This window comes from Temnothorax americanus, unplaced genomic scaffold (genome assembly GCF_048541705.1).
Source record: "Temnothorax americanus isolate GAGA-0224 unplaced genomic scaffold, ASM4854170v1 Scaffold15, whole genome shotgun sequence".
Lineage (NCBI taxonomy): Eukaryota > Metazoa > Arthropoda > Insecta > Hymenoptera > Formicidae > Temnothorax > Temnothorax americanus.
Window position 1 is genome coordinate 1,650,985 of NW_027509286.1, and position 27,929 is coordinate 1,678,913.

At 42.2% G+C, this 27,929-nt stretch overlaps 1 protein-coding gene across 1 annotated transcript in view; it reads left to right on the plus strand.

Moving 5' to 3' along the window:
• The first annotated feature begins 355 nt into the window (after window positions 1-355).
• Dve (SATB1_N and homeodomain domain-containing protein dve) overlaps window positions 356-27,929 on the plus strand; it is a 45,057-nt gene continuing 17,483 nt past the window's right edge. Inside the window, exons 1-2 of the mRNA XM_077401940.1 lie at window positions 356-1,554; window positions 9,325-9,595. Of these exons, the coding sequence (XP_077258066.1) occupies window positions 1,480-1,554; window positions 9,325-9,595 (346 nt within the window). The 5' untranslated portion in view covers window positions 356-1,479. The remainder of the gene's footprint in view (window positions 1,555-9,324; window positions 9,596-27,929) is intronic.

Here is a 27,929-nt window from a genome sequence, read left to right on the forward strand (position 1 = left end):
GACGCCTTATCCGGAGCGAGGAAGCTTCGCAGCGAAATCGGGGGAGGATAAGTGGGAGCGGGAACGAGACGGCGGGATCTCGGGCTGCGGGGTACGGACGAAGGTGGGTTCCGGAGGAATCGGCGAGCGAGAGGGTGAACCAGCAGTCGAGTGAGGACCAGAGAAGGCATTCGGCCGCGATATCGGTAGACGCGGGACGACGGTATCGCGCGGTGGGCGATGAAGGTGGTGGTGACGGTGACGGTGACGGTGATGGTGATGGTGGTGGTGGTGGTGGTGGTGGTGGCAGTGGTAGCGGCAGCGATACGACCGGGTGGTGGGGTTGATACTGACGGCGCGCTCGCGGGTAGGGCGTCGTAGGGGCAGCAGATCGAGCGCCGCGACGCCTCGACGCGCACAGTCGCGGCTCGAACGCCGTTCTCAGCGAACGTGTGTTGTCCTCGCGGACCGTGCGCCCGTCCTCGGCGGCGCGAATGACATTCCATTGGTGTTCGTCGATCGCACGCGATTTCCAGAGGAGACACTTGGGACAAGAGGGAGATGGGACGATAACGTGAGCGCGTTTGTGATCCCGAGCCGATCTCCGAAGAGGCTTCCCGAAAATAAAGAACATCCGAAGGGATCGATCGAGTTTTCGGAGCCACGCAGAGCCACGCACATGTTTGGTGCTGATGACTGGTGACGATCTACGCGCACCGAGACAGTGTCTCGCGGCTCTCTCAGGGAGATGACCGGCAACGTCGTTGACTGATCTTGTGATCGATGATCGAGCGACTCCGATCGATGTTAACGTTCAGAATTGTGTACGTGACGTTCTGAACGGGCGGACGTGCCTAATTGGTGATCGCGAAACGGGACGAGACTTGTAGACCGCTCTATTTACTTCGATTTTACTCCGGACGATACTTATCGTATATAATGAGTTGCGAGCACGTGTGTGATTTTCCGCAGTCTAGTCAGAGATACGCGCAGTTTAATCACATATTTAATATTTTATGCTAATACACCAAAATAGGAACTTAGAGCAGATTGTAGTGACTGTAGGTGTATAAGGTCGTTTTCGGTATAATAAGACTGATCGTTCAGTATAATGAAAAATGCACCCACGCGTCGTTAGCATAGCACTAGCTAGAAATTAAGAACTTGTAACTGTAAAAATATTCTACTTAAATAAGCGGACATTTCATGAACGTCTCAACACGTCTGTGATTTCGATCGTAGATAAGTTTTATGACATTCGCGCGATCTTTAACACTTATCGTAGGCACCGGTGCTCAAAGTGACGTTTAGAGAACAAGAAATACTGGCATTCGGCTTAGGGATCTGTCAACATCTTTCCGATCGCATTCGACTCTTAATTAATCAGTGCCAAGGCTAAAATTGACGCTATGAGTTTGTGAGAATTCGAGTATAACGCGATATGTCACGAATGGCGGCGACTTCCGAGGCTCAGGAGAATTATTGAGGCCCCAGGAGGGAATGGATTTTCAGAGCGCAATGGACACCTTTGTAGAGGCATGGATGGCTGCTAACACGAAGACGGATCAAGTACAGGTAATCTCTCATTTTTGTTTTAGACATTTCATTTTATTTTTGTTTATTTGTATACAATGAAACATTATACATAAAATATTAACAGTTATGCATACGATAATATCTTTCCTTAAACAAAATTGGAAAAGTTCATTATAAAATCGAAAAGAATTATGTGACAGTATTATTTCAAAGATTTATGAGAGTGTGAAAGGTATTACATTTTTGAAAAGTAATATTTATTAAGAATACATACATGTATAAGAATAAGCACAATTTAAAAAAATATTTTTTTTTCTGCGGTAAATATAACAGACAAGAAAAAATAAAAAAGAAAACTAAATATAATTTGTAGTTTGTAATTTACAGTTTATTTTTTTCAGACAAGTTCTTTATTAGCAGATCAATAAGATTAAAGCGTAATTAAAGTAAATTCTATGTAGGACCAACTTTTACCGATTAGAATAATTAATATCCCTTTTCATAAAAAAATCATAGAAATATTTTTAATATTTGAAAGACTGATAAAAAGTTACAGCTATGTATATCGAAAGTATGTGACCTTAATTTGACAGAGAATAAAAAATTCCGATAAAACGGTTTACGTCGTGGATTAGCGTGCCAGCGTCGTTTTCGGCGTTCGGTCTGCCGAACTTATAAAAATAACGCAGCGTCTATACTCGATGTCAGCGAGGGGCGAGAAGCACAACCCCTTTCTGACATTACACAGCCAATTGGCCACCCTATCGTCTCTTGCATCGCTCTCTCTTTCTCTCTCTCTCTCTCTCTCTCTCTCTCTCTCTGGACGCGCTTTCAGCCCGCTTAATTCCTCGTCATCAATTTGGCACATTCTTTCGCATCTCAAAGCGGCTGGCCACTCCACGTGTAACGCGCGATTATCTCGTAGTACCTAAAATAAATAGAAAAGGCGTTGTTTTTATATCGTGCAATCGTTTATAAAATAAACTGGGAACATTATGTAGAAAAATGCGAAAAATTCCGATAGATTCGAAAGGAAATCTTTATTTTCTCGCACGCGAGTCTCATTATCTTAAAATCTAACCTTTTACGACGAGCATTCAAGTTAAAATGAAAAATATATAGAGCAAATGTGCTTATACATCTAGGTAGGCATTTACGTAATCTATGCAGCATAAAAACATATTATTTTTCAGATGTATGATCGCTTTGGAAAGAAATAATTATCCGTTTAAACGCAGCGCGAGCGAGCACTCTCGCTCGGATTTAGGATTCTCGATTCTCCGCATCAAAAATCGCGTACCAAATTTAGATCCGACGCGTATATCCAACGCGCTTCGCGATCTCACAATGAAAACCGAGGGCAACGTAGGGCGGGGGATAATCCTTGGCAAAGCCGCGGCTCGCGTGTGTGCTGTGCGGACGAACAGCGCGTACGTTTACACGTGTATGTACGTATCGGGGGGTCACGGGTTCTGACCACGATACGGATGTGCCCCTGCCTTCTTCCTGTGCCACGACCATGTTCATGTTCTGGCATTCAACGGAATAAGACCGCATGTCTCCATTGACCGCTCGATCTGTCGATCCATGGCCGCCTTCGGCTTACCATGACTATCGAAAAATTGACGATAAAAAACTCTGCGAATACATCTGTAAAAAAAACCGTTTACATAAATCGTCGTAACAGATAAATTAATAGCAAAGTATCGCGATAATGTAACACGCTCTGTTTTACAATCAGTCCCACGTCCTATTATTTTGATTGTTACAAAATATTAGAATAATTAAATAGAAACATTTTTGCGAGTTAATAAATCATAAGTTTAATATTGGAATATTATACTGTATATGTCATTTATTTAAAAAAAAATTGCCAAGTTATTACACGCGAATCACATAACATGGATCATTTTGTCAAGAGAGTTATATATTTTATATTTGTAAAATTATTATTGTAGTCAAGCGCAAATAAAATTTTGAAGAGGGAGGATATCCACTCAACTTATATGAAAACATATGCACCTCGAGAGATGCATTATCCATACAGATGTATTTTAAAAACGAAATCAAAGTCTGAGGATAGTCTCGTAATACTGTTAATTCGAAATGTATGAAGCTCTGTCTTCATGATTGCGGTATTAACACACGAAGACTCATTTTATAGTTTTCTTGTGAAAACGTAATGACAATATATTAACTTGGAGATTACAAAATGTGTAAAAATTCTAAATTTAGTCTTTATAATTAGCATTATAGTCATTTAAACCGTCAAAGGAGCAAATTAATATGCGTAAATAACAACAATTGCGACCATAACTTAATAACAAAGCGCTGGTGCGATTGCCGAAACTCGAGTATAATAATCGCACGCGAGGGAAAAATAAAAAAGAGGATAAGCGTAACGTGCCAAAGTTAATTAAATTTTTCTGTCGCTATCAATATTATAGCTGGATCTATGACGCTTAATAAACGTGTCGTTGACAAACGTAACAGATTTTAAGCCGCGCGAACTCGCGATATATTAAGCAGCAGAGAAACGTCAGTGAAGAGAGAGCAGCTCGCGATGTAAAATTTTCACGCTGTCCCGACGCACCTTCTGCATTCTGATACTTGAAAACGCGTCCTTGCAGCGCGTTGCACGCAGGACTGCCCGTGCACGCACGGGCCGCCACGTGTGTACTCGAAAGTGCGTCGTACGTATATACGTGTGCGTGCACGAGGATACGTTTGAAACACGCATGGTCACGGTATTTGACCACCCCAGCTCCTGGAATGATTGTAATCCATCTATCCGGCCACCGAAGCCGATATATCAAACGCAGGTAGAGCTCGCGGTCCTCTCTCCGTAGGCTTTTTAACGTTGCCTTTTTATGCCGCAGACGCACGATCTTTTGTTTTCTCGGTGAATATTTTGTGAGGAAAAATTGGTTACGGCGATGAGAATGGTCTCGTGTCGGGTAACTTTATTATAAGAGCACGCGTTTTTATTTATTTTTGTACTAATTTATTTTAATTAAAATGCGTAACAGCAATTACTCCACGAAGATTTACATAATAAAGAATTCTATTTTCAAAGAGAAAGAGAAAGAAGGAGAGATTTCAGAAATCATGATATATTATATTTAGTTTGAACCTAATCATTATGGAAAATATTAACATTACATAAATGTTTCGCTAGACAAACTTGAAGTGCGTTTATAAATGTCCTGATGCTAGTATTGAAGAATAATTTATGTAACATGGTTAATTGAAAATTGTAAATTTTGAAAAATTGATATCCTCGCTGCTCTCTCCAGTAAACCCTCGAAATCCGTGATCATTGCTAGTGCAAGATCCTAATATCTATTGCTTTCTAATCTTTAGCTCTACCATGTTTTGCACTTAGGAACGAGGTATCCGACATCACAGTCGTCAACAGTTTATGTAACGCGATCGCAAACGCATCAATCCGCGGATTAACTGTCACAAAGAGGCAGCCAATTATCGCTCGGGGATATCGCCGGCTCGATATTTCGATAAGCGTGATTAGAATGTTGCAGATTAATATGGGTCGCGCCACATTTAATTCCGTTTCATGCGATGACCGCCGAAAGATAGTGAAATTATCACGCGCGCGCTGAAACAGATAGTGAATCGCTTGAAATTTTGTTAAGTAGATTTACGAATTGTTATTAGTACACACTGCTCCATGTTATTATATCGATGGAGATTAGAAGCCGGCGAGTGCTTTCCAATGTTCTATAAAAGTATAACAGAACCAGCTTATCTTTATTATTGGAGTCTGTAACAATTACGGAACGATTATGTCATCATTATCGAATTTTCATAAAGTTTCAGAGGATTTACAATAGAGTATACAGTCTTTGATTTTGATTTAAAAAACATTCCGACTCCGCGATAAAAAAACTAATTGTCAATTACCTATGATTTGTTCAGCAAGAATCTCTATTGAATCAATAGAGAATTGCAAAAAAATCCCAAAGACGAATGAATAAGTTCCTTCCTTATTTCGAGATCAGCTTCGATTTTTCTCTCGATCGTGAAAACGATAGACTTTGAAAGAATTTCAAAATTGATAGCTGTTAGAGCTATTCCTTCTCTATATTATTTCCGCTTTATTTCCAGAAAAAAATGCAACTAAATAAGCTTATATTCTAAACTGATTTCACATCCTGCGAGAATGCCACGCGGCGTATCGCTTCACAGCGCGAACCGCAGCGCGATTTTTCATGACGCGAGCGCTCGCGGTTTAATGCAGCATTCGAAGAATTAATAAAGACAAGCGAGACGAGCGTCCGATAATTTGCGCGCATCGAACGTCGTCGCAGAAACCGCGACGAGACGAGAAGAAAGGATCTTCGTACGACGAAACGAGAACATCGTGAATCTCTCTTTCTCTTTTTTTTTGTTTCAACGGGTAGAATTGGTCGCATGAGGAACGATGCCGCTGACGTAAGATATACGCCGAAAAGGACCACGCGTTCAATTGGCCAAACATTAAAGACTGTCATCGCGATTCGGCCTTACGTAAGCTCATTTCGTGCGGACGATCCGGAGCGCGCCGCGCCGCCGCCGCGCCGTGATCCGTCGCGATGAATTCCGTCGAGAATTCCGTCAAACTCTCTCGTTGGCTCTTCAGGTCCACGAAGGATCCTGTGCACGGTCAGCGATTAAGGTTATCGCGTTAACGGGAAACACACCAGCAGGAAACGCCGTCGTATACTATGCGTATCTCCGTTACACCCGGTAGATAAGCTGATCCGTTGATAAACGCCTGCCGAACTGTCGTCGTCCGTGGTGCAGTGCGATATCGCGCTCGCGCTTCGCGGTTAATTATTTGCCATTTCATTTTTACAGTCGTCACGGTTCACGCACGTACATCACGCCGGCCCAAACTGGATGAGTCCCCGCAGCATTCGTCGCTTTTTGTATCAGCAATACATCGACGAGTAATGCGACAGATATAATTTTAATTAAAAAATTTATTATAGCTCCAATTCTTATACCTAATATAAACAGTTACTCTTGTTTCGTTAACATATTTAATAAGGCGATAACTCTTATTAGGCCGATAGCATGGGGACGCGAAAAAATATTTTGGCAATTACTCTGCGACTGATATTATTACAAAACTTTCCCATGCATTCTCCTCTAACTCTTTATTTCAATTTTATCTTTCTACTGAACATGCGAGTCGTTTGCATCCAGTTGACAAACGTGACTTATCGTTGGATTAATTACTACTGTTGTCGGATTAATTACCGCGCAATTATCCTGGCCCCTGATAAGACGCAATTTTTATCGCTCGAGGGAGCGAAAATTTTCGGAGGACCGTGTTCCTCGCGCCGGACGTTTCTTTGGGCTAACGCCTCCGGACGCGATTCCCGGATTCGACGGGAGGCCAAGCGAATTCTCAACCGCGGCTCAAAGCCGGATCGATGGGCGAACCGAAATTCCTGATTTTACGACAACAACGTCGTAACCCCTCGCACGTCGCAGCGGAGTTACCGCGATATCACTTGGGGCGTTAGCCGGATAAGCCGCTAACCCCATCCACCTGTTGCCCCTTCTTACACGCTCCCGCTTTCAGTCAGCTCGCGTTCGTCTTCATTCCTCGCGTGGAAACAAGCCGGGGACCCTCGCTATCCTCTTCCGATCCACGTGGACCCTCGGGGCCCGTCGTTCCCGTTCGTCTCTCTCTCTCTCTCTCTCTCTCTCTCTCTCTCTCTCTCTCTCTCTCTCTCTCTCTCTCTCTCTTTCTCTCTTTTTCGTCAACGATGCGGACCAGCCTTTATTTCTCTCCCTCGCTCTCTTCGGCACCTTCAGGCATCCCGCTTCTCCGCTCCCTTCTCCCGCTCCTCCTTCTTCCTCTTCTTCATCGTCTTCTTCGTCTCGCTCACTTCTGTTCCAGGGAGGCAGGCCCGGGTCTTCAGCGGTCTGACGTGTTTTTTGCGAGTGCATACCTCGAAGAGCTCCCGAAACAGTAGCTGGTACCCCGGTACAGTCCGGGCAAGCGAAAAAATCGCCGGTTGATCCTTTACAGTCGATCGTTAGATCGATGAGAAAAGCAACGTATAAAGATATTGAAAAAGCTAGATGGAGAAAGAAATACTTCCTTCTCTTTCGATCTAAATTCAATGATTATGTATGCATTTACGTTTTAATATTTTCTAATAAATAAAGATACGCGAGTAAAAGCTGTATTGTTAAGAGAAAGTAAAGGAACTGAAGTTTAATTGATTTGTGACTCGATGGAATTAATTTACAAATATAAAACGACGATGAGAGTTCCAATCGCGTTCGGTTAAGAATTGAGACTATCATTTTCGCGCAGCAATTAATACGACGCTCGTCGCCATATCGATTATTCAAGGTTGTCTCGTGGTGGCGCGTGCGTGAGTGCCGGCTGATTAAATTTGATAATTTCGTGATTAAATAATGAGGCTAAGTACCCGCGAAAATCGAGCTTATTGCGAGCAAACACGAAACGCGGGCAGGAAGTCGCGAAGGATCACGCAGGGTTAAACGCCGCCTCGCATCTCTCGGGTCGTCTTCTGCCGCGCTCGACGCTCCGTATTCCACGGAGGCGTCATCGACGATCCAGTTTCCAGACGAAAATCATCGCTCCGCGGTGCAATTCGCACATCGGCAGCGACGGCAACGGCGGCTGCTACGGCTGCTGCGGCGGTGGTGTAGGATTGTCGCATTCTGGGCCCAGTTGACCCCAGTTGACACCGTGGACGGCTTAGCCGTTAGTGTTAAGTTCAGTTCACTCATACATAAATCTAAGTCCGCGCTTATGCCTTAGCCTGGCCGCCGCTCGGAATTGAGCACGTGCTCAGATTTCATCGGCGACGACGCTTAGATCATCCGGCTCGCTCGGCCCGACCGAAACGTCGTAGATTTGACCGCGTTTAGGCGACGCTCCCACCCGTGAATTGCCGCCGAAGGCTCTTTTTTAATCGCTAGATTGCCTCCAATCGCGCATAGTTAATTCGCGCGCGAGTTAGCTTCTTTTTCTTTTCAGAAGCACGTTCTAGCCGGTTGGGTGGGTTTCGGCCAAGATACAACGTTGAGCCTATTTAGTTTTCATAATATATTATCATTGTAAAAATATGTTTAAACAGTTTTGAACTTATAAAAATTGAAGATACAAACAATTAAGATACACATACAACAATGATTTGCGAGATAATATTTTGTATATAAAGATTAGTAAAGAGCTACGTCTCTATAACCTTTATGGTAATCGCCCCCAGTAAAAGTCATGCGACCGTTAGAAGCATGATGTGCTAGGGATTTTTTTTTTTTCAGAGATTAAGAACAGCAAAGGATTTATATTACCCCGCGGCGATTACCGTACTCTCGCTGGATTATACACAAACGAGCGATGAAATAAACATCGCGATAATAATTTACATAACTTGCTCTTGTACGCAGAAAATATTTTTGCTGTGAAACTTTACCAAGGACAATGCAGAAGCCGGGGAAGAGAGAACTTGGTTGCCTGAGTAATAAGCGTAAAAATGTACAAATCATGCTTCCCAGAACTTTCTTTCGCATCCTTTCGGTACATAAAAAGATTCTCACATTTTATAATGTAGAGTTTATCGAATTTCTCTGTACAATATTCTCGTCTATACTTTTAAATAGATGGGATTACTTTCCTCCGCCTTTCCTCTTTGGCAGAATGAATGTGCCACATTTATGCGTACGATGGTCCTACATAGTCAATATCATCCGGTGTCGCGCCGAAATTATATTTATTGCGCGAAACAGAAAAAAATTGACGTTCTCCCGCGATTACAGAGCCAAGCGTTGGCATTGACGCACAAGGCCTCACCACCATCGAGACCGAGCAGCGTGTCCTCGTTACCGAGGAGCCCTCAGTCTCACCAGTCCCAGCAGTCTCAGCCGCAGAACGTACCTCAGCACCCGCCGGTACATCCGCTGCAATCGCAGACACCTCTCGGCACACCCCAGACACCATTCTCCGCTCACAACCAGCACCCAAAGCAAGAAATCAACGTCAGTCCTAAGCAGGAGGGCTTCGATCTCAGCAAATCCACCTCCAGCACAGGTAAACAGTTTCTCTTATAGTTTATTGGAGCTGCTTTATACGTAATTGACTTTTTAATTATCTGCAAAGATTAGAATTAAGCACATATAATAGCAATATCAATACCTTATTTCAATAAAGTTGATATTATTTGATAACATTATAAGTAAATTTTAAATAGTTTTTACAATAATTTAAGAATATTGCAATATAATATAACGAAGAAACTCCATAAGTTATCAATCTGAACGTATTCGAACTTGTATTTCGTATAATCAAACGTTCACCCTATATGTTTTTCTTTCCTCGCCGTTTTATCCCTACGAGTACATCTGTATACACCCCATTACTTCGGGTTGCATCTCAAATGTAGTGGCTTGTACAGAATTCCCGCGACCGTAAATCGTTAATTTGTCGGGTGAATGAAGTCACCTTTTACGAGAGACCGAGTGCGAAAACAGCTTTAACATCTTTACAACGCGTAATTCGGTCGGGATAACTCGGGTGACGGCGGCGAGGAAAATGCGGTAACGACGCACCGATGTCATACCCATTAAATGCATTCTGCCGAACGGAAGCGGCGTTAATCGTCGTCACCGTCTCGCGTCCGGCGAAGGCCGATATAACTCTTGTGTAATAAATAAAAAGAACAACAGGGGGAAAAACGAACATTCAAAGTTCAAGTAATTTTATATTCTTGATTTTTATTTTTTCCCCTTTTTTTTACTCCACTCAAAATTATGTAATATCGTTTGTCCAGATATTAATAATATCCGTTTATAAAAAGAAATATAGAGTGACAGTGCAACTCTATACTTGTGTTATTATAAGTATTATAATTTGTAGAATTGTAGACAATGGCAGTATTTTAGAATACTGTCACCATTTATTTATTGCAAAAGGTTGTTGCTCAATAACGTATATTACACGAATAATACAAAGAACCTGCTCGCATTGCTCTTATTTCATTCGTGACAATCCAGAAATTCAGTTGCCATGTCGCGTCATAAAGCGCCGCTTCCGCTAAGAATGACGAAGACGTGCGCATTCGGTGGAGGTCGCGTGAGAGGGGTCGTACGTTAAAGCTCGCCAAACGAGATAGGACTATCGGCGGAATTTCCTTGATCCTCGATAATGCGGTGGAAACAATTTGCACGCGTCCGTTTGTAGAATTAAACGCTGTATAAATATAACACTATGTATACTGATTCGAGGCTGCTTATGCATAATATGCTCAGCATTCTAATTTTAAAATGAAATTAAAATTCGTAAATAACACGTCTAATGAAAAAATTAAATACGTAAACATATTTACAGCACGTTTATCCCTGAATACATTCGACAGCAATTTATTAATTATATTTGAAGATTGCTAAGGTCCAGTTTCACAAGTGTCGGTTAACTTTTAATCTTAGATTAACTCACTCTTCGTCTCCTTCTAACGTCCCCCTTAGAAAGAGAAAGGGATCCGAGAAACGTCCGTTTCTTTTTAATCTTTTTATTATATTTAAATAAATTACAAATAAAAGCTTACGCACTAACAACCGCGTTTTTCGCTCAATAACTTTCAATGCGCAATCTTAACTCATTACTCATTTTTGTTTCATTATAGAGAGTTTTGTTAATTATATTTCCTTGAATCTGAATTATTTTTGAGTTATCTTACTATAAAAAAAATATCTTTAAATATTAAAGGAAATATATATATATATATATACATATATGTGTGTTTGCAAGTCTAATTGCAAGTCTAATTGCATTAATGATCGATAATATAATAACTTGTTACATTCTCTTAAAATTGTTTCTTAAAATTTGGACTTATTTAAAAAATAAAGCATTAAGCGTAGCTGCAGGTATCTCTCCTTTATGCATTTTGTTTCTCACGGAAAATAGACAAAGTTGTTACAGAGCGGAGGAAATCAATCTCTTTATGCTTACAAAATCGAAAAATTGTTACAAGTCTTGCCGTTAAATTTGTGCGTGTCTCTACTCTTATCTCTTGCTTGGTTTTTTTTTTTTTTTTACGCGATATTACTACGAAAGTTCGGCATGTCGAAGACGTGCAGGAATGCAGGGAGCAAGAGTACATATTTGCTTTTCCAGCCCCGACTTGGGCGAGGAGAAAAGGGTGGCGCGATGCGATGGGGGATGCGGGCGGACAGAAGCACGCACTTCCTAAATCTACGGATTTTGAGGATCCTCTTTAAATCTTCCGTGCGTCACAGTTAATCCTTCCCCTTCCCGTGCTCGTGGATCTTTTTTCTGTCTTTTTCCAGTTCTTATCTCCACCTTCCCTGTTCCCTTAGTCGAGACAACAGTTTTTTAACTTCTTCGAATTTTCGAAAGTGTGACCTACTTATTTTTAACTAAAGTTGCGATAAGTGACAAAGTAATGATAACATTGGTTAAAATAAGCAACAGTATTAAATCTTCAATATAATTGTTATCGCTTTATACGCAATGCCTTTAAACTTTGAAAACTGATTTGCATAAGAATACAGATTATACAATGCATTTTTTAATAATTATAATAATGTTAGTTTCTTATTTTAATCTCATAACAATTCTTTACACAAGAGGCTGCAAGAGGCTAAATGAGAGAGCGTCTAAAAATAAGGGAGCTGTCATCGTTTTTTATCATAAAATGATTTCGCGTCGGCATGCATCAAAGATGAGCTGAAAAGATGAGATCGTTTGTCCCCTTTTAGCCCGCGAGCCGTAAGCGTCAGCTCGGAATTAGGATAATCGTCCGCGTGTGTTCCGTCCGGATTTACCTGGGACGACTATATGCGCGCATCCGTGTGCAAGAGGACGGTTGGACGGACGGCGACGAGGTGCAGCCAGAGGGGAGGGTATTGTGACCCTTACGAACTAATCCGGATTAAATTCGAATCCCTGGCTATGCGGCTAGGCGACCTGCGAACATCCACCGTGGCGTCTTGCGCCATACGATCGGGCTCGTTACGCCATTTAACCCTACGCGATACTCTCCCTCCCGAGAGACCGAGAGACACCTTTTGTGGCAGAGACCTTTGAATTCCCACCATTTACACTCTCGTCAGTGGACAGAACGATAAAGCTCCCAGAACACATAAGTTTTGATTTGGTAATCCCCAGACTTGCGATGCAAAACCGCGATCAGAAATATATATTCGGGTGGGAAAGACTTGCGATGATACTGCAAACTCGAAAACGATCGCAGGCTTTATATATATATATATATATATATATATAAAAACGTGGCATAGTTTAATTCAAACGCAGCTACCCTTCGGCACGTCTGCAAAAAACGATTTTCCAGATTAAAAAATTTTATTTGTGCAGTTTTAGCATGTTTTAATTTTTAGAAGTCGTTTTATTATTTATAAACAACCAGGGTATCATAAATAATATAATAATGAGTAAGTTAATATTTAACGAACTTATATATATTTTTTATAGCATGAAGATTCACAAATTGCAGGAATATTTCAACACAAAGGCGCGTTTGTTTACAAAAATTTAGAGATACATTTCGTTCACGAACATGCGTGCAGTAAAATTATATATTTAACATTTAGTAGAATATAAAAAATAGCAAAAAGGAAAGAAGCACAAGAAAGCTTTTTAAAATACAGTGAAAACGCATCGATTTTTCAAATTATATGTGTTGTAATAATATAGTGCATACAAATTGCAACATAAAAAACCCGCGCTATTTTCCTTCATTTCTTTCTCTCACGATTCAGGAATGATTCTCTTACAGGCCGCCCTGTATACGTTCTAGCTTTCAACCTGACCACGCGTTAAGCCAAAGGCAAAATCGATATCATAACTCGCGAAGAGCAATCGTGGACCATATTGCGAATAGATATTTCTCACATGTACGGAAGTGCGTCTGTGTCCTTATCCCTATATAGTTCTTACATTCGAATACTGTCCTACATTTAGCTTACCGAGCAAGTTCTTACGATACATTACAAAATCTTACTCTTATATACCGATGCAAAGGCTACCGACAAAGTAAAACAGTTCGTATAATATCCATAAAACACTACTGTTTACGCTGTACTCAGATAATTTCCTTTTTGGAATTGCAAAATGTATCTTATAATTTTACTTAAATTTATACTCCTACTTTTTACAGGATATGCAAAATATTCCAAAATATCGTGCACACTTTTTAGTTAACAGTTTTTATTTTCTAATTAATTTGGAGTTCAATTTTCCTTCTAGCTGCAATTTTTCTTTGACAGTTGGTCAATTTCGAGATAGGCTATTGCTCATACACGAACATGTATAAGTATTGATTGAAATATAATTGGAAAAATAGAAATCTTTGGTCTGTAATTTATATTAATATAACGGTTAACTACTTCACTAACTATTTGTCGTGACGCAGTTCGAATAATGAAGGTTGTAATGTAATTGCGGGCTCAACGAAGCTTCAAGCCCCACTTAAAAATCACTTAAATCTTTTCAGTGTCTCAGTCGCGCATTATCCGTGACGTCATCGGCATCTTAGACAATGGACATGTATACATGTAACGTCATATTCCGCGGCGTATATAACGTCAGTTTTATCCCGATATTTTATAATCGTTCGCAATTTCAATCTCTAAAGCTAGTGTTCCATACTTTCTATGCACTATTTCCATCTTCTATTAACAAACAAATAGTTTTGAATATATCGGAAATATTTGTTTCAAAAACAATACGGCGCAAGGTAGGGAAGATGATTGATGCAATAAAACGTCCATGAAATCTTGATAAAATTGAATTGTCGTGATTGAACATCTTTGAATTCTGACCAAATTTACAATCCTGCTGACAATTTAACAATGATCGATTTTATCAATTCTATAATTAAAGGCAAAATTGATCGATAGACTTACAAAGATCCTTGATCAATGTCAATATGAATACTTTAATGTCGATCGACGATGCGCTCGAAAATCGGCCTTTTAAACAGGCATGGCAAAAATAGAACGTCGGCGGGCGTGTATTTTCAGGCACACCCTGTAGACAACTGTTCCGAACTGTCGGTGGAGAACATATAGGATACGCGGGAGTGGAGGGAAGCGAGGTGAGGGCGACGAGATGCAGGCGAGAGAGGGCGAAAAGGGGGTGGGTTAGGATTAGCTGAGTTGTGTGCGTTGGATTTTGGATTTGGACGGCGCGGCGGGCGGCGCACACACGACCAATAATCCCGGATTAATCCCAGACTCACGTGTACGCGCGCACGCACACGGGCGCAGTTCGCGCGAGCGCGCATACGTGCAGGCCGGTCAAACTCGGTGACGCAAGTGCAAACGTGTGTATGTGTATATATGTTGCACCCTTGTGCCTGACACATATACACACGTACGCACGAAAGAGAAAGAGAGAGATAACCGGGCGGGAGAGTTAGTGAGTGGGTAAGTGTGTGAGAGAGAGAGAGAGAGAGGGGGGGGGAGAGAGAGAGAGGGAGAGAGAGAGAACCGGAGCCACTAAAGGATTTGGCCACGCACACACACAGCCTGGCTTGCACACGTACGCGCGGCGCCCAAAGATAATCCCCACGAATACTGCAGAGCCCGGATAATCCCCGTGCAGGGCCGCGTATACGGCCCGCTTTCTGTCCCGTATGCGTGCACACGTACGCGCTCACTCATACGCGCGCCGTGGATGATGGTTCGTACAAAAGGGCGGTCGAGAGGCTGCCGGGGGGGAGCGACGGCGGGAGGACTATGGCAGAGCACACAAGGTTTAGAGGCTAAGCGGCTCATCCCCCAGGAAGCTTTACATCCCGTCCTGATACGACGGGAATTCTACGAACGATTCGAAAGATATTGTGCCTGTGTGTTAGCATGTGTGTATATATATATATATATATATATATATATATATATATATACGTGAGCCCGCGAGTAACGTCGAGCTGCATCGGCGAGATATTGGTCGGCGCGAAAGAGATCTGGAACAAGGCGCGCTTTGTCACGCGAATGATGGACGAGGAACGACGGGAAAACGCGGTGACGATGTCGGTCGACGACGTTTCGTGAAACCGGTCCCGGAGCTGCGTCAGAGACGAGTCGCGAGATAACGCGCCGAAGTTACGGGAAAAATTACCGATTTAACGAAGTATCGCTTGCGTCCAAACGTGGACCCTTTATTTTTATGAATAAGTGCGTGACATGTTGTTCTTCTTTAGCCGATAAATATGCGCTGGCACAAAGGTAGTTGTAATAATTTCGACGATGGAAGATAATATCGATCGGCACTGTGGTTAAACGCAATTACCATCTCTGGTTTTCTTTAGAGAAATCAGCTATTAATAGCCGCGATTTGAAATGCAAATGGATTTTCTTCGCGCTACTTCAAATACGATAAACGCTAAAATGAATATAAATGACAACACAAATTAAGAAGATGGAAACCGCGACTGGTGTTGCAGTTCGATTTCAATGTTTATAACGTTAGAATGTTACCTTCCATACGAACTTATAACGATATAATGCATTTACATTCACGAGATGATTTATTCGGTGTACCTACTTCTGTTTTTTATGCGCGCTACATGCCCGCGGAAACGTTTTATCTTAAAAATTCGGAACGCATATGGCGCTTCACGCGATTTTCAACCGGTATTTCCCCCTTTCATGGGAGAAAAATTCCGAAAGGTACGAGGGGTCGTCGGTCTATGACCATAATCTTAATCCCGGATTAAGCGATGCGGGGATTTGTATAATCCCGCTATTTTGTCTCCGCGACGCACCTTGGGATTAAAGAGTCTAAAACCTCGCGGCGGCGTCGTCTCCGGCGATAAATCTGCGGATTGTGACCTTGGATTACGTAATGCCGAATACGCCGTAATAAATGATTCATAAAAAAAGATTTAATGTCTTCGCCGTGTGTCACCTGACTTTTCAGCATTTTCCGACCGGCGCGCGGCGCGGCGGTCCCCGGAGAGTCCTTGTATAATAAAGATACAGTGGGATTTTGGGATTGCGGCGCTTTATCATCGCCAAGTAATATCAAGGTTCGCTGGCTTTGAGCCTTTTGCAGTACTATTAACAAAATTTTGATTATCACCACGCCGCTGTCGCTTAATCCCGGATTATACGTTACAACGCTACAGCGGAAAATAAATTATATGTAACGACAAGCCCGAAAATTCGCGTTGAACGTAGAAATAACGGGTTACATCGAGAATTCAGGATTAACGATTCACGTATCAATGAGATCGCCGCGAAAAACGACATTAATTAATAATCCTCTGCTTTGAAAGAGGAGCGTTTTAAATTTTTAACCGGGATATATTTTTGGAGAAAGCTCGATTATTAACGCATACGCGAAATTTTATGTCTCTTATTATGTATGTTGTAAGCACACCGACAATAGCATGTTGCGAAAAATTGTTGCGTAAAATTTTTCACCGAAAGAAATCTATTTTAAGAAGAAGACTGATTTGGGCTAGAGAAATATTTTTAGATGTTGATTTCTCTCTCGAAATTGCGTGGGTCTACGTTTCTCATTTATTTGGGATCTCCCTCACGATATTATTATATCACCGCAACATTACCTGAAAATGGAATTAGATCAAACGATCGCACGTGTGCGCGGCGGTAGATTCGGTCTTCTTTTCGGCTCGTCCTTCGAATAAAGGGGATTATCATGTCTCGCGACCCCGCCGACGTTTATCCCCTTGATCGGGATAGAAACTTCCCAGGAGATTATTGCAGCGAGTTTCGTGAGCCAGGATAGCAGGAGGTATCGAGGAGGATCACCGGCCACGTGTAGATCTTTTGTGCGTGCCATCGAAGAAGCGGCGAGTTAGCCTGTTGCTCTACGTGCGAGGACGCGAAAGAAGGAGGCACATACACGTGACTCCTCGAGTCTCTGCGTCGTTCAAGGACGCGCCGCGAAGTTCCGTCGCGCGAGGATCAAGGATTCTGCCATTCTGCCATTTGGGATGCGCGGGATGCGGGATCACTCCTCCGGATCGGGACCGCGTTATCCCGCCCAAGGGAATTGGGATAAGGAGCCGAGGCGGGCAATCAGGCTCGCAGGAGGCGCGATAGCACGGCCGTCGCGCTCGGCGACGCGAGATATGAAGGCCTGTTACTCGCGGATTTTTGGGCTTCCCGGTTTTCCAGAACTCTTGAAACTCGCGGCCGCGAGTCCCCGGGCTCTCCTTTGGCGAGATCCTGCGTTCCTGTTGCTCAAAAGGGTCATCCACTACCCTTTTTTACCTTCCTAAACGCCCGTCCGTTTTCTTATCGACCACTCGCATTGCTCCGTTCTCTAATCTATAATCGAAGCAAACATTGCTTCTTATAATAATAATGCCAATATTTTGTTGTCGTGATGTTTATTTTCTTTTTTAGACAAATTTATAGTTGTAAGATGCTGGTAGCTACAAATGTTGAAAACAAGTCGAATGAAAATGTTAAATTTTATTAATAGTCACATGTGAATCACGTATAATTCTATTAAAGAACTGGAAAGCAAAAGTTTACAATAACGATAACTTGTTGCAAAAATTCTTTTTATAAAATGCGTTTGTTTGATATAATTGCACGTATAAAAATATTTATGACTTAGTCAATATTAAGATACTTGTAACACATTAAAAATATTAAGAAATAAGTAATTTTTTTTTACATGCAACGATATGCAAAAAGTAGTGCGTATATTTTCAAAATTTATTTTTATTTATAAGAATTTTAGTTATTATAGTTTTTAAAATTGAATAAATTTGGACACACAAAAGCATTTTTAATGTTAGAAAATCTATTTTTTTTTAGTGCTTAATTTATTTATAGTTTAACTATATTTTTTTTTTTATACTTACATCCTTATAAGTATTTAAATTTCTGCCGGTTTATAAACAGATATTCAGTTTTATTTTCCTCAAACTAGCATATAATATATAATGGATTGAACTATCTGAATATTGCAATTATATTCATTTGCTATTTTAATTTAGAAGTTGTTCGTTTTTCGTAATCCATAATTGACGGATTAATCTATTGAGCTGAACTTACAAATTCGTCTTATAATTACAATGCATGCATGAAATATTATTTGCGGAATAACATCTCATAAACTTGGAATATAAAAAGAAATTTACGCGCACGCACGACGGTACTCTCTCTTTCTACCAAATATATAAAATATATAAACCTTACAATATATACATAAAATTCTTATCCAGATTAAGTTATCGATACTATCGACAGATCTCGAGATGCCTCTGAGACACTCAACAATCCTAAATCGCGATTAAATTCACCTTTTGTCTATTCGAGTGAAACACCCGTCACTCCCAATTTTAATTAACAACTCACCATCACGACAGTGCGATTCGTTTCTTTTTATCGTTCAAGTATACACCCCTTTGGCCCCGATTACACCTACCGCTGCGCCTCTTTCCTCATCAGCTTCCGCTTCTTCGCAGCCCCAGCTGCCCGCGGGATCGATGCCTGATAATTTATAGGCCTAATAGACGTCTCTCGTACCAGGAGCGCATATCCCGGCGCTGAGTGGCCGCGTCGTGCCGGTTCTTGGCTCCGTTCGCGGAGCGCCTATACTCGGCCGGGCGACTCGGCACGGTTCTGTCTTGCCGAAAAATATGCAAATGAGATCCTTTGTCCGATACCTGTCGCCTTATTTTCGCTGACCGGACAGCAGGAGCGACAGGAAGGTGTCCCGCATCCTGTCCCGGACCCTCGAAATGCCCCGTGACCCAAATAAGGGCTTTTGTAGGACCCCGTCGACCAGGAGAGCAGGACGACAGGACGTGGCATTCTTACGCATGTGCCGCGCACGCACCCTTTAGCTTCTCCTCTCCTCTCCCCCCTCTCTGCCCCGCCCCCGCCCCCGTCGTTCTCTCATTCTCTCTCTCGTATCGACGCGCCTCTTCGTTCTTCTCCCCGGCTTTGCATCCGCTTCGTTCGTTCGGCTTACCCCCGGCCCCTCGGCTCTCTGACTCTCTATCTCCCTCCGCCAGCCAGCCGAATTGTGTGACTCCCGAAGGACCGCGAAATCCAGCAGGGTGCGTATGCTACCCTGCTAGTTGTTTACGCACGAGAGTCGTGAAAAAAATCCTAGCAACCGGTGGCTGATCGGAGTAGGGGGATAATACGTGTGGATGAACCCGCGCAGCAATAATTAGCGGTACAGAATCGTTGTAGCGTTGTAGCTTTCGTTTCAAAGATCGCCGTTTAATCTTAGAAGTTTGAATCTAGCGTCTAAACTCGGGGCTTATAAATCTCTCGAGTTAACTTTTGCCTCTCTCTCTCTCTCTCTCTCTCTCTCTCTCTCTCATTTTGTCTTTTTTTTCTTAACTTGTTTTCTTTCAAAATTATGAGCTAGATAGTTTCGTCATGATGACGTAAAAAGTATAAAGAGACGTAACTAAGAAGGACAAGTCTAGCGTCTCGATGTCAGCTGTCTTAATTATGTCTCTATTCTTGTTTTGTCGTCCCGAGTATCATTCGGGATCTCTACATTATCATCTCGGCCTAATTGTTTTACAAGGCAAATCGAATAAGTGATGTTCGACTTCTGTGAAGACAAAAATGGAGGGCAATGCGGTTAATGCGAGAATGATATATTGCATCGTATAAGTAAAAAATAAGCTAGTCCAATTGCGAGCTGTTGTCGTCAATGGCTTACCACTCGCACGCATCTCAACTGATCTCGACGTAAAGATTTAAGTCACTTGGGAAGTTTTTCGATAAACATCGACGTATATTTTTATGCTAGATATAGGTAGATATACGATTAGGTTTTGCGATAAAAGAATTAACGAATTTTCGTAACGCAGTGACTCTTTTCTTGATAAATAAATACAACAAAATGTACAATAATATATAATTACACAAATATGAGAATAAAAATAATACAATAGCCTTTTTTTTAGTATAACTATGACATTAATATCTGAATTAATAAACGTAAGTGCATTCATCGGTACGCATGAAATTCATATTGATGTCAAATTAATTGCCATGTTTCTATCTTTCGAGTAAGCCCAACGTAAGCAATCCGCTGGATTATATAATCCCGTCATTTAGGACTTAGACTTACTAATCCTCAAAGCGGCCTCGCCAAACAAAACGCCCAGGGTTATATAATCTCGGAGATTGGTTAATTCATTATGGATTACAACGGAGACAGTTTGAAACGCGACGTAAACGTAAACGAACATGTTTCAATAATGTGCTTGGCAATCATATTTTTACAAGGCTAACTATTTATTTGTTAGTTTTACACGTCCGCGAGTATAACGATTATAACGAGCACAGTTATGAAATTAAAAAAAAATCAATGTAAAGCATCTTAAATTAATACACATAATTAATAAATTTAAAAATATACTCAACGAGAAGAGAATATGTAAATTATATTTGTGAGTCAGATCTGCCGATTGATATCTGACATAAAGTTTATCTACATAAAAAATTTTTTAATTAATTAGATGACAAAAAAGAGCACAATTAAAACAGAAAAGAAAGGCATCAGTAAAAAATTTAGGATCTTTTTTGACGGAAAAAAATTGCGGTTCCGCGCAATTGAAATGATACTTTTATCTCTCTATATCAATATCTACTTTAATTCTACTTGAACAAGGAGCTTTACGAAAGCAAGAAAGCGATAAAGATGCGCAAATCAGATCCATGTGTCGGCCTCCTCGCTCTTTCTGAAAACCTCGGACAAACTTATACCTCCAGTACCAAAAATGAAATCCTGATCATTGCAATGAAGTCATCGAGAATATATACCGACGCCATTCGGACGCGTCTGCGTTCGGATGGTATTAGACAATTAATATCATTGTCGATGCTCTCCTGGTCCCTCGGAACAACCCTTCGTTTATCGAAGAACCGACCGCTTGATGTTAATAATTTTAAGAGGAGAATTCCCTTCTATCTTACCATTAGAAGAAAGGTATATAGCTATAGGTACTCTCTGTTATTCCTTGACACTTTCTGTGACGCTTCGAAAATATGATGCGAATCTTCTCGCCTCGTTGAGAATAAAATTATACGAGAATCATCTCTTTGCTTATGAAATGACATTCTTAAGTGAATAGCGTTATAAGGTTACGTAGATTTTATACGCAACGTTGAAATATCAGAAAGAACATTAGAAATTATATAGAAGTGGATTTTTTATCTCAGACTTTTCACAGATCTACAAAAGCTACAAAAGGATAAATTCATCATTTTACTTGGAAAAATGTGTTTTACACGTTGAAATGTTTATTTTATTATAAATCAATTAGTTACATAAAAAAGAGAATATCGAGATACCGAGACACACAGATAAATTTTCTCTGAATATGTTCTATACGAAATACGAATGTTTATAAGAGTATCCGTCTCGATATCCTCGTTTTAAATTCTGAATATAAACTGTTGACACACTACCATGTGATAGACGCCACTTGATATTGCACGAATTTTGAAGATATTTCAACGTTTCTTCCTGCTTACCGTCTGTCCACGTCGTTGCCCATGAAATCTTCTCCCTGTTCGCACGTACGTGTTATACTTTAACTATCGAGCTCTCTCGTACGCACTTGTCGGTGTTCCACCAAACGAGCAGCCCCGAATGTTTGTTTCTTTGACACCCCCGTCGCGACACGTCGTTTCCTTCCCGGTCCTTTCCCCGTGTTATGCTCCCCTGGCACGGAGAGGTCACACGATGGCCTTACCCACATTCTCATGGGATATCGTGGGGAGCCGACAGGGATGATGACCCGCCATCATCCAGCAACAGGCACGCGGATGGGAGACGAAATCCGGTGGCTTGCGTAGGCAGGCAAAGCCGCGGTACGATTTTGAGTGGATATACAGTTAGAGCGGTACCAGGGCGGCAGGATACGGAAGGTCCTTCGGCGGAATCCTCTCGCGAGCGGTCGAACGCGCGTCGCCGCGTGCGAACGGATTGCGAAAACTCACGTCATAGTGCCCTGGTGGCAAAACCTCCGGTAAATCTAGACAAATCCGTCGAACGGAAGTGGAGGAACTCGCTAATCTGGAGCCTCGTACGCCGCGCGTCAGAAATTGAAAAGACGCGCGTCTCTTTCCGCGCCAGGACAAGCAAATGTGATCTTGAGTGGCCTGTAAGTGAGATATCACGTGCTGTAGGGACGATGTTAAAATACGATGTGATCCTTTGTATTATTGCGCTGTAATATTTCATGCTGTTTGCGAAACAGTGCTGTATCATGCGATCTCATAAATCCTCGAGCATTTTGAGAAAAGTATTAATTAATATTGATTCGTGGTCCGCGTTGATTATTTTAAGAAAAATATTGTGATTTTTGTAAAATCTAAGAATAATGATTTGTGTGTGTAAAAACTAAAAACTAATATACATTAAATTGAATAAGAAATCTGGTTGCGAGAAGCAATCAATGCTGTTATTTTATCTGATATGGATGTGAAAATTAAGTTTTTCATTCTCCAGTGTTTTCACCGACGTAATCCTTCCAATCTTTCTCTGCATAGTCGTGGCAAAATTAATGTTTCGTTCGGTCGATACGAAAGCCGACGGATACTTATTGTTAGAAGCAAGATGATCCCTCGGGTGATCCTGCCATTAGGAACAAAGGCGCGAACAGGCGTCAATGCGTAATCATGAACTCCTGATATGAAAACGCCCTAAACTCCGTCTAAATCCAGGATCAGCGAGGTCTCGCCGGTAGTTATCCCGGGCGCGCGTTTCTTCCCGCTAAGACACCAACGATTCGCCGTCTATCCTATAAGATCCTGGTACAAAAAGCCCTTCGAATTCAACGGAAATCTCGGGTGCGACCGGCGATCCTGCGGCGCGTAGTACAAACTTTCGATTCCTTTTATGCTACCCTGCTGACTTAAGGACTCGAGTATCCTTAGAAAGCTCGCTAGAAAATCTCGATGTCCTTTTCTACCGCTCCCGTCGCGTATTCAAACGATCTGTGGGGAGGGGGGGGGCTCCGTGTACTCTTTCAGAAATTCGAATCGCGCACCGAGAGACGGCGACGGACGGCGGATTCATTAATCAGGGGAATCCTTGTATCGTTCGCGGCCGGCTTCACCGTCGTCGGCTAACTTTGATCTCCAACTAATTCTTCATTCTCTTCCGGTAGTAAAAATTAAACGATGATAAAGAGTAAGACGAACTACCGGTTACGGCTAATCGACCTTGGTGAAAGTGACCATTAATTTTTATCGCGAGGCTCGATAAACTCAACGCGCAGTAATCGCGCGCGTCTCGGAAAGGCGCCATCGCGGCGTCGTCTTCGTTTGCAAATAAGTCAACTCTTCCTCGAATTAATCCCCGATCCTGGAGGTGGCTCGAAATAATCCGAGATTAAAGCTCGCGCGAGCGATGACGGCGATGAAAGAGAAGCGCGCGCATAAGTAAACTCGGGTCGAGCGGGAGCGACGCGACGGGGAGAAAGGAACTTGGACGCAAAAAAGGACGGAACATGATCTTAATTCCGTCGAATGGGGACCATCACAAATCTCGATCTTCCTGCTTAGCCGTCGTACCCGGTGCCGAATAAAGGGACAGGCCCGTCGCGTCGCCGGGGAGGGGCAGAGGAAGGGAGGGATGGGAAATAATTTCACTTGGTCGAACTGGTTAAGATTCATAATTTATGATCTTGGCAATAATCCGCGGCGGATGGGAAAGCGCGGGAAAAGGGAGAAGGGGCGATATGCCGGGAGCAGGGATGGGAAACGTGCGAGAAGGGGCGAGAAAGTATATGCGAATGAAAAAAAAGAGAGAGAGCGAGAGAGAGCGGTAGGTAGGACTTATCCTTTGATCCAGGATTTATTTAACTACGGTCCCAGCCCGGGGCTTATCCCGGGGGAGGTTTTAACCATCAAGGGGCCACGCTATTGATTTTTAGCTCGAGGGGGATTAAAAGCGCACTTTCGTAACACTATACCGTCGCGCACACGGACAAACGCCGTACCGCGGCGCGCGATTGTCATCGATTGCCATGTCAAATGTATGGAGAACAACGCGCGGCGCGAGTTGAATTAATTTCGCGCTCTTCGTCGCCGCGCGAGACCGAATTGCGCGGGATCAGCAGGAAGAGATTTTCTTCGTCCTTGGCACGTAGCCGCGATAACGCGATCCGCTGCTTATTGTAGGTTCGAAACGCGCCTGGCGTCTGTTTGACGGTAGAATTTCGTTTTCTTCTACCAAATTCTCGCCATGATTTATCGCACTTGTGTGATTTTACGTCGCGTTATCGGCATTAATCCTCCTCATCGCGTTATCGGATCCGTGAACGTAATTTTTGTTTGCCTTGATGATTCCGAGCATGAGTTGTAAAATTTTTGTCGAGTTTACGAATAAACTGGCGCCGTGTTTAATATGCAAAGATACGCAACTGCTTGCGATTAATTTGTTAAACGGCAGATTCGTTCGCTTTATAGCATTTAAAATATTCTATTAATGATAGCGTATTACTATATAATTTTTAATTCACAAATGAAAATGAACACAATAATAAAAGAAATATAAAATGAATTACTATTATTGAAAAAGACACATCGTTTAATAGAGTTTGATTGTGCTTCAAAATATATGTAAGTATAATTTATACGACTTTTTTAAGACAAGTTGCTGTGCATCACAATAGCCGTAGGTCATAAAGCGTTAAAAATAAAAATTGTAATATACTTGGTAGAGCACTTTTTGAACACGTTCCTCGAACGTTGCTGTTAAAAACCCCCGTAAGATGAAGACAAAGCGCGATCAGCGAAAATCGGCGATTGACCATGACTCGAGCGCGCTATTGAAGCCGAAGTATAACGAAATGCATGCACGTGCCTTTTCTCGACGGATGAGCAGTCTCTCGACAAAGGGGAAAATCTGTTGTGCCGCTGGTCGCAAGAAATGATCCGTCACCCGTCATTCTCGTCCGATCTTCTTTCCCCCCATGAGCGCGCGTTATCGAGGCGACGTGATTCCTCGCGCGTCATAACGGACGGAACGCGTTACGGGGATCAAAGTGCAACGAACGACGGCGACGATGCCTGATGGAAATCCGAAAGTCGGCGATGCAACGAGCCGTGCCGCGCGCGCGGGGGTTGATAAAAAAGCCGCGGCTTACGCGCGCGACGAGGCACGTATGTGCCATACCAGCGCAGCGCGGAGAGCCGATCGACGGCTTTAAGAAGGAATACACGTCGGTTATCTTTACGGGTCAGCGCCCACGGGTGCCGGCTTAATCTTCGGCCGAAGAAGGAAGAAGAAGACGAAGGAGGAGAGACGCGCCGCCGTAGAGAGAAGGGTCGGGCACTTATCTTTATCCGGCGTTCTAACGACCGTGCGAGGAGTGTCGCTCGCAATCGTCGGCTCTTTTACGAGTCGATTCGAAACGACGCGCGCGGGCGATTAGCGCGCGTTTTAATCACTGAAGAGAACGAGCGATTTCATCGAAGATCCTTTCTCACGCGGTTTCTTCTGTCTGTCAGTATAGGTACTTCTCGGCCCGTGGCCGTTCCCCGAAAATGCTGCGAAAATACGGACAATGCGCATGACGTGATAACGAAAAAATGTCTAGTGTAAAAGTACGTAATTAACGTAGCACGGACGTTTCTCCATAACAATAGAAGTATCGAATTGATTTACGTTGAGATGTTAGTTAAAATGCAATAATCGTATGTCTCAGTTACCGAGAAATATATACGTTACAGCTGTTCCCCGTTTGCCTATACAGTATCGCACTTGAGTAATCTTGTAAATCATAAGAATGCGGCAGCTGGGACAGATAACTTGTGCACAATTGAAAGAGCAAGTGGATGCAACATTTGCAATGATTTAAGTTTATCTGCTTTAAAGTTGAATTGATGTGCATGATCACCGTAATATGATTTAATATTCCATATAGAGACATCCCTTCGCCATGGATTAGGTCCATTAAATACTATCGCCTCATTAATTTCACAGCGCTATACGCAATTGAACATTACATTTAAACCGTAAACTTTTTTCTAGTTTTTCTTTTAACGCCCTATTCGTAAAAACGAGAATGCGTATATGTATCTCTCTCTATTTGCTTTTCCATCCGTGGTTGACGATTCCGCACGATTTTATCCGGCGTTAACATTTTCGTAACTTCTCCATAAATGAAAAGAATTTCGCTTTTCCGAACGCACGAGAGTACCTATATTCAACAGGAGCGAATATCGTTCCTTTCCGTCGTCGCTAACGAAACGGCCGAAATGAATCGCGGCCGGTATCTATTATACAAAAATATATGTCGGCGTTGTACGTGTATATTTTTGCGTTAACGCTTCTAATGATTAAAACGAAAACGCGCGGAGCGGCGCCTGGAATAACGATCAGGTGCAACCGGCCGAATCGTTACCGGCTAGCCGGGCTGTTGCGTGCGTCTCTGCGAGCACGAGCTGTGTAAATCGTATTAGGGATTATTGCACGATCAAAAATATCCCCCGTAGGATAATCCCCGAAGGTGGCGGCGATGTGTTAGTGGCATTAACTCCGACGTGTTATATCGCGATGCGTATAGGTATACGGCGATCCCACCGACCTCACCTCTCGCTCCGCCACCCTCGTCAACCTCTCCTCGTCTCTCTTTCTCGTTATGCGTGTCTCCTATTCTCTCTTTCTCTCTCTCTCTCTCTCTCTCTCTCTCTCTCTCTCTCTCTCTCTCTCTCTCTCTTTCTCTCTCTCACACCCTCTTTCTCTCCTGTATGTTACCGCGCGAAAGCGTGCGTACGTGTGCGCGAAATCGTGTGCGTTCGCTCACTCGCCAGCCTCCGCGAAAATCCACGCCTCTGCATCCTGCTTTCGATTTATCTTTCTCCTCTTTCAGACTCGGGGCAGGTGATGTCGCCGGGAGGTATTTTTCAGCCGACCGGTAATAATCATTAAAACATTGAGAATGGCTAAGCGACGCGACAAGTAACTTGAATTTATTTGCAGCATTGTTATTGAGATCAATCGTTGCGGTTTGACTACAATAAGTGCACCGAGATTCGAAATGGTGCATGGTGGTATAAACCAAATTAAAATAGATTAATAAAATTAATTAAAATTGCGCTTAATTATTTTGGTGTGACATAAATAGTTTACTATCTTTACAATAAAGTATGATTTTTATATTTATATAAAATATTTTTATAAGCCATTTAAATACGATTTATGCCACTGTACCGATCACGGTTCGAAAAGAGCAGAGCAGCTAATTATATTTATACCATTAATGAAATTACTTTATTAATTTATTAAGTATATGATAATAATTGATATTATTATTTGCTAATTTTACACGACTAATGGATAATTGTGAACATCAGTATTATTTTAATTATGACAAAATTGCAATTATTAAATTTAATTCTTAAGGTAT